We start from the raw sequence: 18,625 nt of genomic DNA on the forward strand, positions 1-18,625 counted from the left end.
TAATAGCGTGATTTAAGTGCCACATGATTAGTTAGAATAATTGTTATTTATTAGGTATGGAATGATAAGTCTACAGTATTTCCAGATTATACAAATCCAAAAACTGTTAAATACTGGATGGAACAGATTTCTAGGCAGCAACGTGAACAGTTTAAGTATGATGGAATGTGGATTGTAAGTTTATTTTCATTATTATATTATTAGGCAAATATTTGTTTTTAAAATAACAAAGTATTTAGATGTAATATTTATTACTAGAAAATATTAAAAGAAAAAATGAATTTTGTAAATAATTTTAATGTTTTAGACTTTACTTTAGTAATATAATAAAAAACATTTTGGCTGAAATTAAAACTAGATAACTTAAACTTTAATGATAAATCTTGTGATGTATTGTTTAAACATTTTGTCTTTTTTTTTAAAAATAAGAAGACAATCTAGTATAAAGTTAGTTATAGTTAATGAATTATAGAATGTTAAAATAACAGCAAAATGGTATCCTCAGTGTTAAATAAACTGTATTGTTTTAATAGAAACAAGTGATCTAAAATGAAACTGAAGAAATTGTTCCTGAAAAACATTTTTCTTTTAGGGTCAGTGATTTTGCTTGACAGATTACCTAATTATTCCTTTCATACTGGTGATTTATTATAGGTTTTTATATAAGAGAGTATTATATCTGTAACATTGAGATATATCTGTAATATTAGTATATTACAAATGCTATTATTATTTGACTACTAGTACTAGTATATTGGACTTTTGTTATGTCCATTATTATAGTCTGTAAACAATTTTTTTTTTTTAAATTTTTATGCGAATATAAAGTTTTTACAAATCTCTCATATTTCCCATGCCAGCTGGGTGAGTATGCAGAAATAGCCTTATTTAGCAAGCCTTTTCATAGCCTAGGCATTCGTAGAGAAATTCTAAATGGCTCCTGGGCTATATTTTTACAGGTTCTGCAGGAATTTATAGAAACTATAATGAAACAAGTGTCTGTTTTTATCTGTATATCTTGAGTATTCTATGAAGTTTAGTTTCTATTATTGTCATTGTTTATTTTGTTTACATGTTAAATATTAATAACTTTTTTTTTCAGTTTCAATATTTTGTTAATAAAAATAATTTCAGAACTATTTATACAGATAGAATCCAATGTTTTTTTTTTTATTAAAAAAAAAAAAAAAAATAGAAATGCTTTCATTCATTAGGAAACAAACCACAATAACCTGCAAAAAATGTTCCATAAAAGAAAGCAAAACAAATTCCCTTTGTATAGTGTCAATAACTCTGATATATATTTATATATTGGGTGGTCCATTTAAATTGAGATAAAACTACACATTTTAAGAAAAAATGTTTCTTAATGGAAAAAGTTTTTCCATTTCAAGGAGGAAATATGTTTACAACCTATGTTGCTCTTGATAAGGTCAAATAAAGGTCATTTCAATGTTAACTTAATTTTTTTAAATAGGAACCTATATTTTTTATTGCAGAATTGAATTCTTTGCAAAAACACATTAAAATTTCACAATTGTCACAATTTAAATGGGCCACGCAGTATACATACATATATATGTAAGAAATATTAAGCTATTTAATAAGTTACTGAAAAAAATTGCTGGTTTACCAACTCACAAGCATGTTAAACAGTATATTAAATAGATGGTTTCCAGTCATGGTAATTATTAATAATAATTAATAATGAACATAATTTTTTATTCTTTTCAAGGAGGTTCATGCCCACATCCTCTTGATATTGTTATTTGATATTAAGTTTTACTATTTTGTAAGAAAATTCTGTACTTCTAGTTTATTAATGAGCATTAAAAATGTGACAAAAAATTAAACAATGTAGTTTCAAAATCTGTACAGAAGGTGGTTTTGAAGGTATGGTTCCTTTATCTGGAATTGCTTAGACTACCTAGAACTTGATCGATGAAGAAGATGTATAATTGGTCTGATGAGATATTTTGGAAGCATAATTATTTATTTTTAAAACAAGTCATTTCAATTTTTTTAAATGTGTTCTCTATACAATATGTCTAATTGACCAACCAATCCTATGTTTACTGTTAAGGACATGAATGAACCATCTAATTTGGTTGATGGAAGTCTGACTGGTTGTCCAAATGATACACTGGAAAGTCCACCTTATGTTCCAGCTGTTGTTGGTGGTAAATTAAGAGCACATACAATATGTATGACAGCAAAACATTTTAAAGGATATCATTATAACTTACATAATTTATTTGGAATGTCTGAAGCAATTGTCACAAATTTGTAAGTAAAATATTTAATATGTTATGATAATAGTGTAGTAATATTTACTTACAACCTTTATAAGTTCCCAATCATTAATTTATAATATTTTTACCAGAATTTATAATTTTTTTTTTAGGGGCTTTCTTGTTTTTTGTTTTTTTTTTGTCTTCAGTCATTTGGTTTGATGCAGCTCTCCAAGATTCCCTATCTAGTGCTAGTTGTTTCATTTCGGTATACCCCCCTACATCCTACATTCCTAACAATTTGTTTTGCATATTCCAATCGTTGCCTGCCTGAACAATTTTTTCCTTCTACCTTTTGGTAAATACCCTTCTGCAGCAAGCTAAATCATTTACCTTGGTTATATGATTATTGTTCTATTGGTTAGGAGGCAGCTATTATCAAAAAAAAAAAAAAATTAATTTTATTATCGTGTGTATTTATACAACTTCATTATATTCCTTATTTTCTGCTTATCTGTTGTCTTACTTAATTAAAAATTTAATATAATTCATCTTTTTCATATTAATGATTTATACACGAGTATTTAACTTTCTGTAAATCAGTTTGCATTTTATAATGAGAAATATTCTATATATTATCTTAACTAATAAAAACTAAATATCACTCCTGCATAATATAATAAATATGTTTCAAAAAATATTTAATTTAGTAAGAAAAATGTTCATTTAAATATTGCAAAAAAGCAATGTACAAATAATTTCCCTATTCAGAAGAGTATTTTCAGTAGTTGGAAAATTTCTCATCTGATTCAATACTGTAACTGATATGTTTTTTTTTGTTTTTTCCACCCTGCCCCCTGGGCCAGATCCACAACAAAGCAAAGCACAGCCTGCGGGGTTGTCTATTCAAACGGGCCTCCCTGTCCGCTGCTCATAAGTCTAGTCCAACAGGTCAGCCTGCTGGTTAGATCCTTTCATTGCCTGCCTCTAACCCCTAGGCAATGAAAAGATCTAATCGGCTGACCTGTTTTGACCGTTCTAACTGACATGTTTTGAAACGTACATACTGACCCAATATGTAAGAATTCAGTAATATCAAATATACTACATGTTTTTTTAATGAAATATAGCAATTGTATTTTATGATGTATTATAAATTTTTATTTCAGTGCCTTAACTGAGATAACAAATAAACGGCCATTCATTATTAGCCGATCAACATTTGTTGGTCAAGGTAAATATAGTGGTTCATGGACTGGTGATAATGTTGCTGTATGGGATGATTTGTACCATTCTATACCAGGTACGTTTAAGTTTTATGTTAATTGTAGATTAGAAGAATTAAAGTATTATTTACATTTGGTAGAAAATTTTACGTAAAATTTATTGGCTTTGAGTGTAATAATTGTGTAAATTATATTAAAAGTAAAACTTTCTATCCCCCCTTTCACTCTTGTTTATTTAATTACAATGGTAGTTTGATTTTTTATCTATTTGTATAAATGAAATTTAAACTTATTTTGTTATAATATTCTTTCCATTATATCCTGAATTTAGCTAACATTTATTTACATCAGAATTCATAATTGAAGTTTATCCAGAGTCTATTATATAGATACTTATCAATTTCTGCTAGATATCTTACTTAACCCTTTTGTTACTATAACCAAAAAGCCAATTGTATTACAAGAACATTGTCAATATTTATTGGTATTTTTTTTTTTTTTTTTAATAGCAAAAATTTATCTTTTTGAAGTACTTTATGTTTTTGTCACTTTATTCAGAAAAATCTGATTTATTTTGTATAGTATCAAATAATATTGTATAGTGTCAAATAATATTGTTTTCTTTGTGATTTAATAAAAATTAAGAAGATTAATCAAATTCCAGGATTGTAATTATCAATTTTAGAATTGACAAATTATTTTAAGTAATTCTACCTTATTTAACATATACAATTTTTTTCTTATTTAAATTTTTGAAATCAAGTCTAATATACTTATTTTTAAACATGTTATTACTTGTTAATTAAGGCCACCCCAGTTGAAGAAGATTTTGACTAATATAGACTTACTTTATATGCCATTCTTTTGATTTCATCTTTGATTAGTTTAACAAGATAAAATTTTGATATTTTTTATACTGTTCCATAGGTATTTATTTATACAGTTACTTTCCATCTTTGTATTATAGTTGCTTGTATTGTAGTCCTTACCACAATACAGTGTTTTCTGGGTGACGGTGCTAGCACAATTGACAAAGTGAAAGTGATTAATTTCATTCATTGCATTTGAATATCATCAGTTGTGATGCTTTTATTTTTATTTCATTTTGTTATTTCTATTTTTATACTTTAAATATTTATATTTTTTCTTTTTATTTGTGTACTGTTTTATTAGTCTATATACCTGTTTTGTAGTTAGTTTAATATTTTACTGTTATCCAAGAAGGGACCCTTTACACTCTTCTCAGACTTGGTTGAAGTTTTAAATTCTAAATCCTCAACGTTTGCTGTTATTTTTAAAATATATATATATAAGAGGTCTGTGAATAAAGTAATGAGACTGGTTCAGAAAAACTTTTTATTTACAATCCAATTATACATGAACTATTTTGAAATAGTTCCCTTGGAAAGCCACGCAATGCTTCAAATAGTTTTTCCCACTCTTCATAGCAGTCAAATGCTATGAAGAACTTAGAAACCAGAATATCCTTCAGATGGTCAGTTAAATTTTTTTAATGTTTTCTACTGTTCCAAAATGGTCTCCTTTGAGGTGTCATTTTAAAGTCGGGAACGGGAAAAAGTCGCAGGGACTCAAGTCAGGTGAATAAGATGGTTGAGGAACTACAGGACAGTTTTTCTTTGCCAAAAACTCATTAATTAAGATGCAGTATGACAAGGTGCATTATCACGATGCTGCAGCATCCAGTCTTTGATGGCTGGTCTCACATGGTTAACTCTTCCACAGTCTTTAAAGAATTTCTTGGTAAACATATTGATTTACACTCTGTCCTATAGGCAAAATCACCTGTCCTATAGGCAAGAATCAAATTAGCATGGTTTTGATTTGCTCTATTTGTTTTTGTTGGACTTCCTGAGTTTGAAGTGTGCCACTTCATGCTTTGGCATTTTGTTTCTGGGTCATACTCAAATATCCAAGATTCATCACCAGTAATAACATTTTTTAGAAAATTAGGATCAGTTTCAATTCGCCCTAGAAGTTTGCGGCACACTTCCACCTTGTTTTTCTGTTCTACAGTGAGGTTTTTAGACCAATTTTGCACAAACTCTTTTCATGTCCAATTTGTTTGTCAAAATTTAATGGACTGTAGTATGGTTCAAATTCAATTGTTCTGCAATCATTCTGACAGTTAATCACTGGTGCACCATATCAAGTCTCTTATTTGCTCAACATTGTTATCACTTTTTGACATTAACAGTCTTCCAGAGCGTGGATTGTCTGCAACTGATTCCCGGCCATCTGAAAATGCTTTTAACAACCTAAAAACTTGGGCTTATGACAGAGCGTCATCTCCACATATCCTTTTCAATTTTTAAAACATTTCAGTAGCATTCTCACCAAGTTTAACACAAAACTTGGTTGCACAACATTGGTCATGAGTATCACTCATTTTTGTAATGCACAACAAAAACTCGTTTCACAAAAAGTTTGTTTATGTCTCCTGAGGCAACAATAGACTAAAAATATTAATACCTAATATAAATCAGCTGTTCATATAACCATATGTTTACTAGTAACTTTACAGTGCTGCCACTTTCACTACTAAAAAAATTAGTCTCATTACTTTATTTACAGACCTCATGTATGCATATATATATATATATATATATATATATATATATATATATATATATATATGTGTGTGTGTGTGTGTGTGTGTGTGTGTGTGTGTTAGATTCCTTCTGTGATATTAGTTTTAAGTAAGTTTTTGAGATGTTAGTTGTGATACTATTTTCAAGTGTTTTTGATTTTAATGTCATTTTATGATATCTTTGTTCTGGGCAATTAAAATGCAAAAGCACATTTTTCACCTCAAAAAAGTCATAGCATATACAGTCTTATTTTTTACCTGTTAATTATGATTAAAATTTGTATTGTATGTACATTTAATTTAATTGTGAAACTCACACATAATAACTTGTTCCAAACTTTGTCATTAAAAATGAAACGACACAGTTTAGAACTGTGTGAAAATGAAAATTATGTTATAATATACATATTTAAAAGGATATTTAAAAGTTTATTGTTTTCATTTTGTAAAACACTGTTCACAAATTATGTAAATAAAATTGATTTGATTAAAAGGAGTTTTATTTTTATTTTCAGATGTTCTGAACATGAATATGTTTGGTATACCATTAATTGGAGCAGATATTTGTGGTTTTCAAAAAAATGCTACAGTTGCACTTTGTCAGAGATGGTATCAACTTGGTGCATTTTATCCCTTCTCACGTACTCATAATTCTAATGATTGTGTTGTAAGTATACCTTAGTTGATATATTGAATGTTTAGTTAATTAAATAATTTGTAATTGGTATTATAGAATTAAAATATAACTTTATATTTAGTTCTAAATGTAACCTGGTAAAATTATCTCAAGTTAATTACTTTTATCTGCTCATAATTTGTTGATTTCAGTAGAGTTAATTTTTATATTGTTCATGCTTTTATGATTCTATGTAAACTTTATAAGTACCTATTACTACACATCTTTGTACTATTTTTACTTATTTTATGTATAACATATATCAATTTCAATAGTTGTTCTACTTTCTTTTATATTATCTGAGACTTTGTATTTTGTCTTCTTTGTTGTGTTAATGCTTATATATCTGTATTGCATACATGCACAAACATGAATATTTATATATTTCAATATAGAGAGTGTTCAAAAGAGACCCCCATCATGTAGTTTATTTTATAAATAATATTTTATTGACAAACACTTAATAATTTACAGAAGGTGTTGAAAATTATGACCATCCACTTCTATGCACTTGTCAACATGCTTGACCATGTTCCTGGCTATTCGTTTTAGCAGTACCGTGTCTATTTTCTGGATGGCATCGGTAATGTTTGTCTTCAATTCCTGCAAGGTGTGTGGATTGCTCCTATAAACAATTTCTTTTAAAAACTTCACAGAAAAAGGTCTGAACTAGTTAGATCAGGGGATCTATGTTGCTACAATCCTTTAGAAATGATTCTTCCACCAAAAAAATTCTGTAGTATCATAGTAGAGTGAGCTGTATGACAGCAAGTGGTGCTATCCTGTTGCAACCAGCAGTTACACTCATCCTCTTGCATAAGGCTATGAACTGTTGGATAATTTCTTGGTAGACAGCAGCATCCACAGCTTTTTTTAAAAAACAAGAGTACTATTATTTGTTGCCTTGAAACCGCACACTGTATGTCTATTTTATACGGGTATAGGGGAGATTCAAAGAAAATGTACGGGTTTTCAGTACCCTAGATCTAGTATTTCTGATAATTAACATATCTACCAAAGTGAAACCACACTTTATCTATGAAAAACACTTGATCTAAAATGCCAATTTTACATCTAATGAAGTTCTTGAATCATTGACAGTAGTGAACCCTTTTAACATAATCAGCATTGGTTAGCTCATGGAAAACCTTCATTCGATGTGGATAACATTTCAGCATTCTCCTCACTTCAGTGTGGGCTGAATCTAATGAAATGTTCTTTTCCTGGATTAATATCCACAAAGATTTATGAAGAGATATTGTAACCGCTTAATGTACTGTCGCTTTAATGTACTGAACGACCTGTGTCGTTCAAACTAACCTATGTCAGGCATGTTTCCGGTCTAACACTGAAACTGTTTCACAAAATTTTTTAACACTACTTTTCACAGGTGCTTCTTTCAAATTTCTCCCTGAACTTTCACTGAGGCACAACATGAGATTTCGTTTCTAAGTAAGTTTCCATCATGAATACATGTTCTTCAACAATTAACAACATTTTAACAAACAACAACACATTTAACAACTTTGTTCAAAAGCCAATGCTTGATACAGACTTGGAGTACTCAGCTGTACAGGCAATAAACAGCCCTTCCCACTCCAATTCCAGTCATACCAACATCTTCCACATTATTTTATCTTATCTCGCCAACGTATTCATTTTAAGAAAAATATACATAATATAAACTGTTGAGTTAAAGAGGCTCTTTTAAGTTGAACATCCTGCATATTAATATTTTAATGTATAAATTTGTTTTTTTCCATTTTTATGTTTGTATTGTTTTTTCTGTACTTTCTCAGGCACAGGATCCAGCATCATTAGGAAAAGATGTAATTGATTCAGCTCGTAAAGCATTAACAATTCGTTATCGACTTCTTCCATATTTATATTCATTATTTTGGCAAGCTCATATTAAAGGAGATACTGTTGCTCGACCTTTGTTTTTTGAGTAGGTATTTTCATTTATCTTGCTTTTTTTTTTTTTTTTTTTGTCTTCAGTCATTTGACTGGTTTGATGCAGCTCTCCAAGATTCCCTATCTAGTGCTAGTCGTTTCATTTCAGTATATCCTCTACATCCTACATCCCTAACAATTTGTTTTACATATTCCAAAGGTGGCCTGCCTACACAATTTTTCCCTTCTACCTGTCCTTCCAATATTAAAGCGACTATTCCAGGATGCCTTAGTATGTGGCCTATAAGTCTGTCTCTTCTTTTAACTATATTTTTCCAAATGCTTCTTTCTTCATCTATTTGCCGCAGTACCTCTTCATTTGTCACTTTATCCACCCATCTGATTTTTAACATTCTCCTATAGCACCACATTTCAAAAGCTTCTAATCTTTTCTTCTCAGATACTCCGATTGTCCAAGTTTCACTTCCATATAAAGCGACACTCCAAACATATACTTTCAAAAATCTTTTCCTGACATTTAAATTAATTTTTGATGTAAACAAATTATATTTCTTACTGAAGGCTCATTTAGCTTGTGCTATTCGGCATTTTATATCGCTCCTGCTTCGTCCATCTTTAGTAATTCTACTTCCCAAATAACAAAATTCTTCTACCTCCATAATCTTTTCTCCTCCTATTTTCACATTCAGTGGTCCATCTTTGTTATTTCTACTACATTTCATTACTTTTGTTTTCTTCTTGTTTATTTTCATGCGATAGTTCTTGCGTAGGACTTCATCTATACCGTTCATTGTTTCTTCTAAATCCTTTTTACTCTCGGCTAGAATTACTATATCATCAGCAAATCGTAGCATCTTTATCTTTTCACCTTGTACTGTTACTCCGAATCTAAATTGTTCTTTAACATCATTAACTGCTAGCATCATTATCTTGCTAACTATTTGATTTTATTTTAACTGTATAGTGTGGTCCCTTCAATCCTGCAGAGATATTTTTGTAAACTGGGAAAAATATTTTAACCTCTAAAAATGTTAGTGACATTAATTTTCCATATTGATAAAACATTCATTGTCTTGTGATAAACTCAATGAAAGTATTCACTTTTATCAATATAAATTTGTTTTTAATTTTTTTTTAAATATTTCTGTGAAATTTTTGTATTATTTTCTGTTTTCCTCTTCCAAGTTTTCATGGATCAAGCTTTCAGTGACTATCCCCCATGTCCTCTGTCCATAAACTTCACTGTTTGATGAATCTTTCATCAATCATGCTCCCAATATCACATCTGTCTAGTTTTTACATTTCTGTTTCCATCCATTTGACTCTTGGTCAAATGCGGTCTTCTGTAATCCTCAAATTGTAACTATTTTTTAAAGGTAATCTTTCTTTTTTCATTTCCTTAACATCCCTAAACCATCATAATTTTTACCTTTTAAACTTTTTTTATATTTTCTTTAAATATCTCTGTAACTTTCTTTATTTGAAGTGCCTATTTTTTATTAGAGTGCAAAAATAAAAATTTTTCACCAACCTTATTTTATCATGGCAAATAGAAATTTATTTTACTTTTATCGTAATTAAAAAAATTTGGTTATAATGATTTTATTACATTTTTATTAAGGGTGTGAAATTTTGGCTTATTGACTCAAGAATTTACCTGATCATTTAAATAAGTAACACATTTAAATTTAATTTGCATTTAATATCCTTTTTGAATTTATCTCATTTTTGTTTAACTTTAATCTATTTCCATAAACAAATTTGTTATATAATTGTTATTTAACATCTCATAAATAATACATTACACTAAAAACAATGTACTTTCTCAAATTTAAAATTACATTATTTGTAAATTTTATTTTGGAATTTTTTATGTTGCAATTTCTATATTCTCTAAAAATACTGAAGAATCTAGGAATTTATTTTGAGGTCTAAGATTTGATGAAGGGATTCATTCATCTTCCCATAGTAGGGAGGGGGCAATGATTGTTTATATTAATAACTGCTGGTATATGCAGGTCAGGTGGCTAATGAATGAAGGGTCTGAGTTACTCCTGTATAAGGATTCCCCCCATTACAAATGCCAGTGGCCTTCTCTGAGAGCGAATGAACAGTGTTGAGTAAAGAAAATTTTATTGCCCTGGGGATGGGGATTTACCCCCAAAAACAGAGGAATTTCTTCAGAAAGTCAACAGTATTAGAATACAGAAGACAACAGAAAACCACTTTATTAAAGATCTTAGTGATAATTCCTTACATTACTCTATGATGCTGGCGGCTTCTTCTGTTAAATGTTCCAGAGTTAAAGTAGCTTCTCATTAGGATCTCTGGAAGAAGCATCAAAAGAAGTTAAAGGATTGATTACGTATTGAAACTTGGAATGTCAAGACTGTTACAGAGTGGAAAGTTAGAGAACCTTAAGAGGGAAATGAAGATAAATAAAATGGATGTATTAGGAGTGAGTAAAGTAAGGTGGGAAGGACAGGGTGAAATGAAGAATAGGAAAGTTACCATATTCTATTCTGAAAGTAAGAAAGGAAAAATACAGTGGCAATAATTGTGAGGAATGAAGTAGCAAAACAGATGCAGAAACAGTTGTCTGTTCTCTAGAGCTCAGAAATTCTAAAAGCTGTTATTTTGAGTTATTTATTATATTACTTTTAATATCTTTTTTAATTTATTTTTCAGTTTTTCTTAAAAAAAAAATTGTATATTGCAGTAAAATATGTTTTTTGTCCAATTATATATTTCCTTCCTGGTATTGTTTCTCTACTTTAGTTTTAAAAAAATCACTTTGTCTTATTTATGTTTTCTGTTAATTTCAGTGATAATGTGATTTGAATTGCTAATTTAAATCCTTATAACAGTATCATATAGTCAGAATTATAGAATATCACAGTTAGAATAATCAATTTTATTTTTTAGATTTCCATCAGATGTTCAAACATACAGCATTAATAAACAATTTCTTTGGGGTCCAGCACTTCATATAATTCCAGTATTAACTGAGGTAAGCTGTAACAAAGTATTTGATTTTTAAATATGAAAATCCAGTTTATTGAATATGAGTTTTATGAATGAAAGCGATATATCGTTTATATCATAAACTGTTGTCATCTTGCTGAAAACTAGTAGTCTTGGGTAACAATATCCTCTGTTACATGAGATTTAAACTGTTTTGGTTATCTTATTTGTCTAAAATTAGGCAAAGGGAAGCATTCTAAGATTGTCATATGAATGATTCTTACAAATAACTGTAAGTTACTTAGCTAGCACAGATGTCACAATTTAACTCATGGATGCTGTAAACTTTACTATAATAATTTATTTCAGTCAACTGTAATTCATATCGGTTATCAATGGAAAAAAAATTTGTCCCTTTTCTGTATAAATTTTCATTTCAGATGCTTTTTTTTGTGACCTGAGTATTATTTTACAGTTTAGTAAAATAATAATTATTATGTTCTTATGTAAGAAAAGGAAAATTTATTAGTCATTCTCCATATATCAAATTACCTTGTTCTAATATTAATTTATTGTTGTTTGTAAGTAAATATGTATATCTATATATATTATTGTAATGTAACTCAACCTGATCCACTCAAGTACAGAATTAAAGTAAAATGACGCTCACGTCATTTTTTTCATAATGTCTACAATGGTACTTTAATGGCAACCCACATCAGTTGTAATTCTTCTTTATAAAATGTTTATTACAAAATTATATATTAAACTCAAAATTATAATTAAAATATTTTTGTAATAGGTAAAAAATTTAATATATAAGATTTAAAAATTAAAAATTTGAAAGTTTAAACATTTTCAAATTTATGTTTTAAAAGATATATAAAAAATGTTAAAAATTAATATCTATTAAAATTATTGAAATTAAAAGTTACATATATAAAATTATGATAAAATATATTTAAATAGGTTAAAAACAAATATACTACTTGTTTGGCCAGCCATACTATAGTACTGTATAAATAATTAAAATTTATATATTATCATTATCTTTATTGAAAAATGTGCTGCCATCTATTGCTGCCCTTATAAGTGTGTCATCTTCATACTGAGTTTGCAAGTTGATCAAGTTGAATCTCTTTTTGTACTTATATGTATAATATTTCTCCAAAATGTCTAGATTTTTATTATTATTTTTTATATCAACTTTTTTAATATCTAATACTTCCTTTTTAGTTTCTATATCAAAAATAGAATGTTTATTATTAATGAGGTGGTCAGCAACGTTAGAGAAACCCAACTTTTTATTTTTATAGTGTCTAAAATTCTCAAGAAATCTGGCTTTAAAAGATCTATTAATTTTACCTATATATATGTGATCACAATCATTACATTTTATTTTATAAATTTCACATAAATTGTATAAATTATATGAATCTTATGATTGTTTTTTTTAAATATTTTATTATATGGTTATTTGTTTTATATGCAGGTTTATATTTATCATTATCATAAGCTTTAGTTATACTTTTAACAATGCTATCAGTATATGAATATTTTAAATACACGTTATACATTTTCTGTGTATTATTTATTGGTTTTAGAATTGTTGTACTCTTTTACATGGACTCATTGAGACTACGTTACATAGCAGCAGATTATGTCTGTAGTTTTTCTTCAAGTACTGATGATCTACCACTTTGCTCATAGTCCATTACTGATCCCGTTTCTCTCTTAATTTCTCAGTTAGCACTTTTACATCATATCAATTAGGAACTGGTCTATCTGGAAATCTTATGGAAAACTGGATTTTCATTGTTTGTATGTACTTACCATGCTCATGGAAGACTTATGCTCTTAGAAGATGTATTCTAAAGTTAATATCATTTGGGAAGTATGTAGAAAGATATAGTCTCAATTGTTCAGAGGCAATGAACCCACACTGAACAACAAAGAACCAGATACACTTACTCATCTCAAGGTCATGAGCCTGACTGATTCGCAGAACCAAAGTTGTGTGCTGCACACAACGCTGGATCAACAAACAACCTTTGCAGTAGAAATTACACTCAGCACACAGAATATAATTCCTGAACATATAATTGTGTTTGTATGGGCATATAGTTACTTTATAAACCCATTGTACAAATGTTATAACACTTCTTGTACATGTATTTCCAGAAGATGTATTATAGTATATCTTCTGGAAATGTATAGAATGAATTCAAGATAGTGTTCTAGAACTTAATCAATAGTGAATAAGTCAATTGCATAATTTGGTTATGATAATTTTCAGATAACTGTCAAGTTTGTGATGGGTTTTGAGAACATTAATAATTTTTTGTTACAGTAATTCATTATGTTACCATAACTGGTACATTCTCACGCTTGGTGTATTCACATCCTGTTCTTTTCATTTGAATTTACTGGTGACTTTATTTACAGGTTGGATCCTGTCACACTACCTTACAAAAATGACTGAAAGGATTTATTTGCACATTGATTATTTTTGTAATTATTCTAAAATCAGCTTACAAGATTACATGCAATATGTTCATGTTATCATGTTGTCAAAATAAAATTATGTTTATATACGTATGGTATGTTCATTGATAAAGTTAATTTTGCCTAAATGTTTATTTTGTAATTTTTATTTCAGGGAATGACTTATGTGAAGGGCTATTTACCTAAAGCAAGATGGTTTGATTATTATACAAAGAAAGAAATTGTTAATACAGGTGAAAATATTACTTTTGCAGCCCCACTTGATACTATTCCATTGTTGGTAAGAGGTGGCTACATTATACCAACACAAGATCCAGCCAATACTACTACTGATAGGTTCGTCAGTTAATTTTATTTGTTCTACAATGTTCAGGAATCTAAAAGTAGTTTTTATAAAGAATTACAACTTTCAATTACTGTATGAATAGTTATCAGGCAAAACCGTAGTTTTATTAGAAGTGTCAAGTGGTTAATTTTAATATAAATCTTGTTGTCAAAACTTGAAAGTATTAATCTAAATGGGATTCACAATTTAGATTTAATAAAAACTTTCTAAAGCAGAAAAAAATGCTCTAATTTGGCAGGCTTCCAGTTAAAAAGAGTACTTTCAAAGAGAGGAGATATAAAAAATTTTTTAATATCACATTAGTTTTATCAGCAGAAAATACTGTCATAGATTATTAAATTATGAATTCCATCATATTCTGCCAAAGATTCTGACCCCAATAATCTGAAAAACAACCCAGTCTCATTGCCATTGTTATATTCTTCATTGTCTGTCACTAACTTCACTAAAAAAAAGTTGATTCTACATATAGTACAACTGGTATTTGTTTTAGGTTTGACTTTTTCTGTATGATCCTAATTTTTGCTTTAATGCCTCTGGAATATCATCAAAAACAATTATTTTCTTATGTGTCAGTTGAAAAAGATCTGCTTAATTTTTTTTACAGAAAATGTAAAAAAATCGCAGAAATATCCATTTTTCTTCTCCTTTGATAATTAAATAATTGTTCATTTTAAAGAAAAATTCAAGGGAGAAAAAGTTTTTTTAATAAATTTTACACACTGTTAAGACTCAGGGTTATTTAAATTACTCATTTAATTTTTAAATACTCATATTCACTTTTTGTTATTACTGTTTAATTGTTGAACTTTAATTTTTATTTAATACTAGCAGTTCCAGCAATGCTTCGCTATTGCTAGATATGAGTAATATATATATATATATATAGATTAAATGAACACAATTGAAAATTTGATAAAATATTAAAAAACCGAACATTATGGAACTTCAAAAAATTTATCCTTTCCCATTTCCCCCTTCCCCCTTTCCTGTTTCTGTTTTTTATTTTTCCCCTTTTTACCTTTTCCTTTTTTCCATTATACCCTCTTCACATTTTTACCTTTTTTCCTACACATAAATCAGTTCAGTAGTTTTTTAGTTTACAGTGAACACATATACAAACATTGTCTTTTATATATATAGAATGAGAAAGTCTGTTTGATTGCAAAGTTTAATCGCAATCAGATGAATGATATAAGAACACATATGGGACAAACAAAAATTCATTTTTATATGTATACTTGCAGACCTGGCAATGCTTCATTATTGCTAGATTTGAGTGTATATATAGATTAAATGAACACAATTAAAAGTTTGATAAAACAAAAAACTGAGCATTACGGAATTCACAAAATTTAACCTTTCAATTTATCCTTTTCTTGCCATTCCCCTTTTTCCACATTTTCCCCCTTTTCTCTTTTCGCTTTTCCAATTTTTCCCCCCTTTTTCCTGTGCGCAATTCTGTCCAGTAGTTTTTTAGTGTTTAGTGGACATACATACGAACATTGCCTTTTTTATTTATATGGAAGAAGAAAGTCTATTTGTATATTTGTGTGCTTGTTTCATAAATATTGACACTAGTGCCAATTTTTCTTTTCACGTAACTAATATATTCTGAATATGAGCCATATCAGTCCATAAATACAATTTTTCTAAATATCTCAACCCCAGCGTCACCTAGCGAATCCATTTTTTGCAAAAAATATTTTTTTCACTTAATTTAATATATATTCTGAATATGAGCCAAATCAGACCATAAATACAATTTTCCTATCTTGACCCCAGGGCCACCTAGCAGGTTCCGACTAATTTGGAAACGTTTGCGAGCGTGCACACAACAACTCGCCAAAGTTTCATCACAGTCATATGAATGGTATAGGAATGCATACGGGACAGACAAACAAACATACAAATATTCATTTTTATATATATATAAGATAAGATAGGACTTGTAAATTTAAAAATCTTTGACTTCGACCAAATTCATTTGGTTCTGTACACTTCACTCAGCTCCTTTCAGATGCACTTGGCTCCTGACAAATCAGCAGCTCCACTAACATTATATAAACAAGCTCTTCACTACAACAGTGCCCAGTTCAACACTAGTTCATTTCCAATTCAACAATTCAGTTATTTCACGTACAGAAATATTTACAATTATAATGAAACAGTTATAATAATGTTATATTTCAATAATATTCCATCAATTAATGTTTTATGTATATAATATTTCAATCGCAATAAAATATTTATAATAAGAAATCAAGACTTAAATTATTAAAGGAATCAGCGCCAACTTTTAACACACACAATATCGTCAGTTGCAAATCAAAAAATACATTATTATTGATGTAAAAATAGCAATAACTATCAAAATAATGAAAAAAAGACAATTTTTTTTTAGTACTTATACGTAGGACCTTCAGATTTTGCCTCAAAGAACTTTTTGTTATAATAAAGGAACACACCAAATTTCAATAAAATTGGTGTTAAATATTTTGCATAATAATTTTGCAATCCAGGTTTAAAAAAAATGTGATTTTTCCAAATTGTGTAGAGCCTGAAATAAAGCCTCTAGATACTTTAAAATTTAATCATTTATATGTGGTTTTTTTAAAGAACCATCTTTACAAATACTTTTAAGCTGTGCTTTTTAAAATCAATGTAGGTAAAAATCTGTGAAGATATTCAATTTGTTTAAAAGTAAAAAAAGTTGCAGCTATGTTTAAAGAATTCCCAAGGCCATTTTTAAAATTTGGAAAATGATGATGCATACTTGTGGAGTGATGAACACACTTCCTGATTTTCAAGACTTTAACAAAACATTGTGCATTATTTATGAAATGCCCTTCTTCTTTTTCTCAGACCAATTAATGTTGCTTGATATTAATAATCAGCTTTAAATTTAATTATTCAGTTTTATCTATTTGAAAAAACTACTTACGTATTGATTCTAAAATTAAATATAAAAACTGATTAATTTTTTGTTTCTTTTTATAGTCGAAAAAATAGAATGGGTTTAATAGTGGCACCTGATGAAAAAAGTGAAGCTAATGGAATTCTGTATTGGGATGATGGTGAATCAATAGGTAAGTGTGTAATTTATTTTAGTTATTTTACTTTTTTTTGTTACTAAAACTACATAGTATGTGGGTATTACCTATTTTTTAATTTCCTTTTTTCTTTGGCCTCTGAGAATTGTTTGAATTATTTACATAAATAAGATATTCCATTAGTATAGAAAAGTAATAAATAATGGTTGGAATTTTTTTTACTGTAACGAGTTCTTAATGTTTATGAGTAAAAATTCAGTGAATTATAATTATAAATCAATAAAAAATCAGCAGTGATTCAGCAAATCAGGAACAATTATTTCTTTCCCAATAAAATATTACATTTTTTCAAATACTTGAAGACTGTCCATTTTTCACTGCTTCTTGCGATTATATCACATTGCCAGTGTGTTTTCATTATTATAATAAAAGTGAACTAGGTGTTTGTCTCTTCATCAAGTTTAATAAGCATGCCAGATTTCTACTTGTTTCAGAGTTTGTACCAGTTGAATTTATTGCATATAACATCTCACCTTTATAGGAATGAATTTTAATGTTTACAAGATTTTTGAATTGCCTATGATTCATCTCCTTTGTTTTATAAATTTAATTACTGAAATAATCAATCACTTATACGTATCTGCTGAAAATTATGTTTTTTCTTTTTCCTGAAATTTCTTGGGTATAAAAAAAATACTCAGTAAAAAAGTGCCAGTTAATAGATCATTCTGATTTATAGGATAGCAGGTACTGAAGCATTAATTATATGATTTTCAGTGTATATGAATACATTCATAGTATAATATTGCTCACTGTGCTTAAACTAAAAAGGAAAATATGTAATAAGTTAAATGCAAGTAAAATGTTACACAATACTTATATTAAATGTTAATATGTATTTGTAAATATTTAAATATACAGCATGTACGTTATAGTACTATTTAGAAATCCAAAGCTCTAATTATTAAGACAATTAAACTAGATCTATTTTACTATGAATGTATTGTACAAAAACAAATTTAAAAACAGGTAGAGAATGTGATAAAAGTCTTATTATTTTCAGTCTTTAAATAAATTAGTGTAAAACTTGACACAGCATTGC

General features: G+C 28.4%; 1 protein-coding gene across 4 annotated transcripts in view; it reads left to right on the forward strand.

The window, feature by feature from the left end:
• The window catches only part of LOC142326235 (lysosomal alpha-glucosidase-like), a 91,293-nt gene that overhangs the window by 53,137 nt on the left and 19,531 nt on the right, over positions 1 to 18,625 (forward strand). For all 4 annotated transcript variants that reach the window (XM_075368542.1, XM_075368539.1, XM_075368540.1 and 1 more), the window contains exons 9-16: positions 55 to 174; positions 2,084 to 2,286; positions 3,401 to 3,534; positions 6,581 to 6,732; positions 8,541 to 8,689; positions 11,581 to 11,665; positions 14,279 to 14,460; positions 17,471 to 17,559. In XM_075368542.1, coding sequence (XP_075224657.1) covers positions 55 to 174; positions 2,084 to 2,286; positions 3,401 to 3,534; positions 6,581 to 6,732; positions 8,541 to 8,689; positions 11,581 to 11,665; positions 14,279 to 14,460; positions 17,471 to 17,559 — 1,114 coding nt within the window. The remainder of the gene's footprint in view (positions 1 to 54; positions 175 to 2,083; positions 2,287 to 3,400; positions 3,535 to 6,580; positions 6,733 to 8,540; positions 8,690 to 11,580; positions 11,666 to 14,278; positions 14,461 to 17,470; positions 17,560 to 18,625) is intronic.

This window comes from Lycorma delicatula, chromosome 6, assembly GCF_047948215.1.
Source record: "Lycorma delicatula isolate Av1 chromosome 6, ASM4794821v1, whole genome shotgun sequence".
NCBI lineage: Eukaryota > Metazoa > Arthropoda > Insecta > Hemiptera > Fulgoridae > Lycorma > Lycorma delicatula.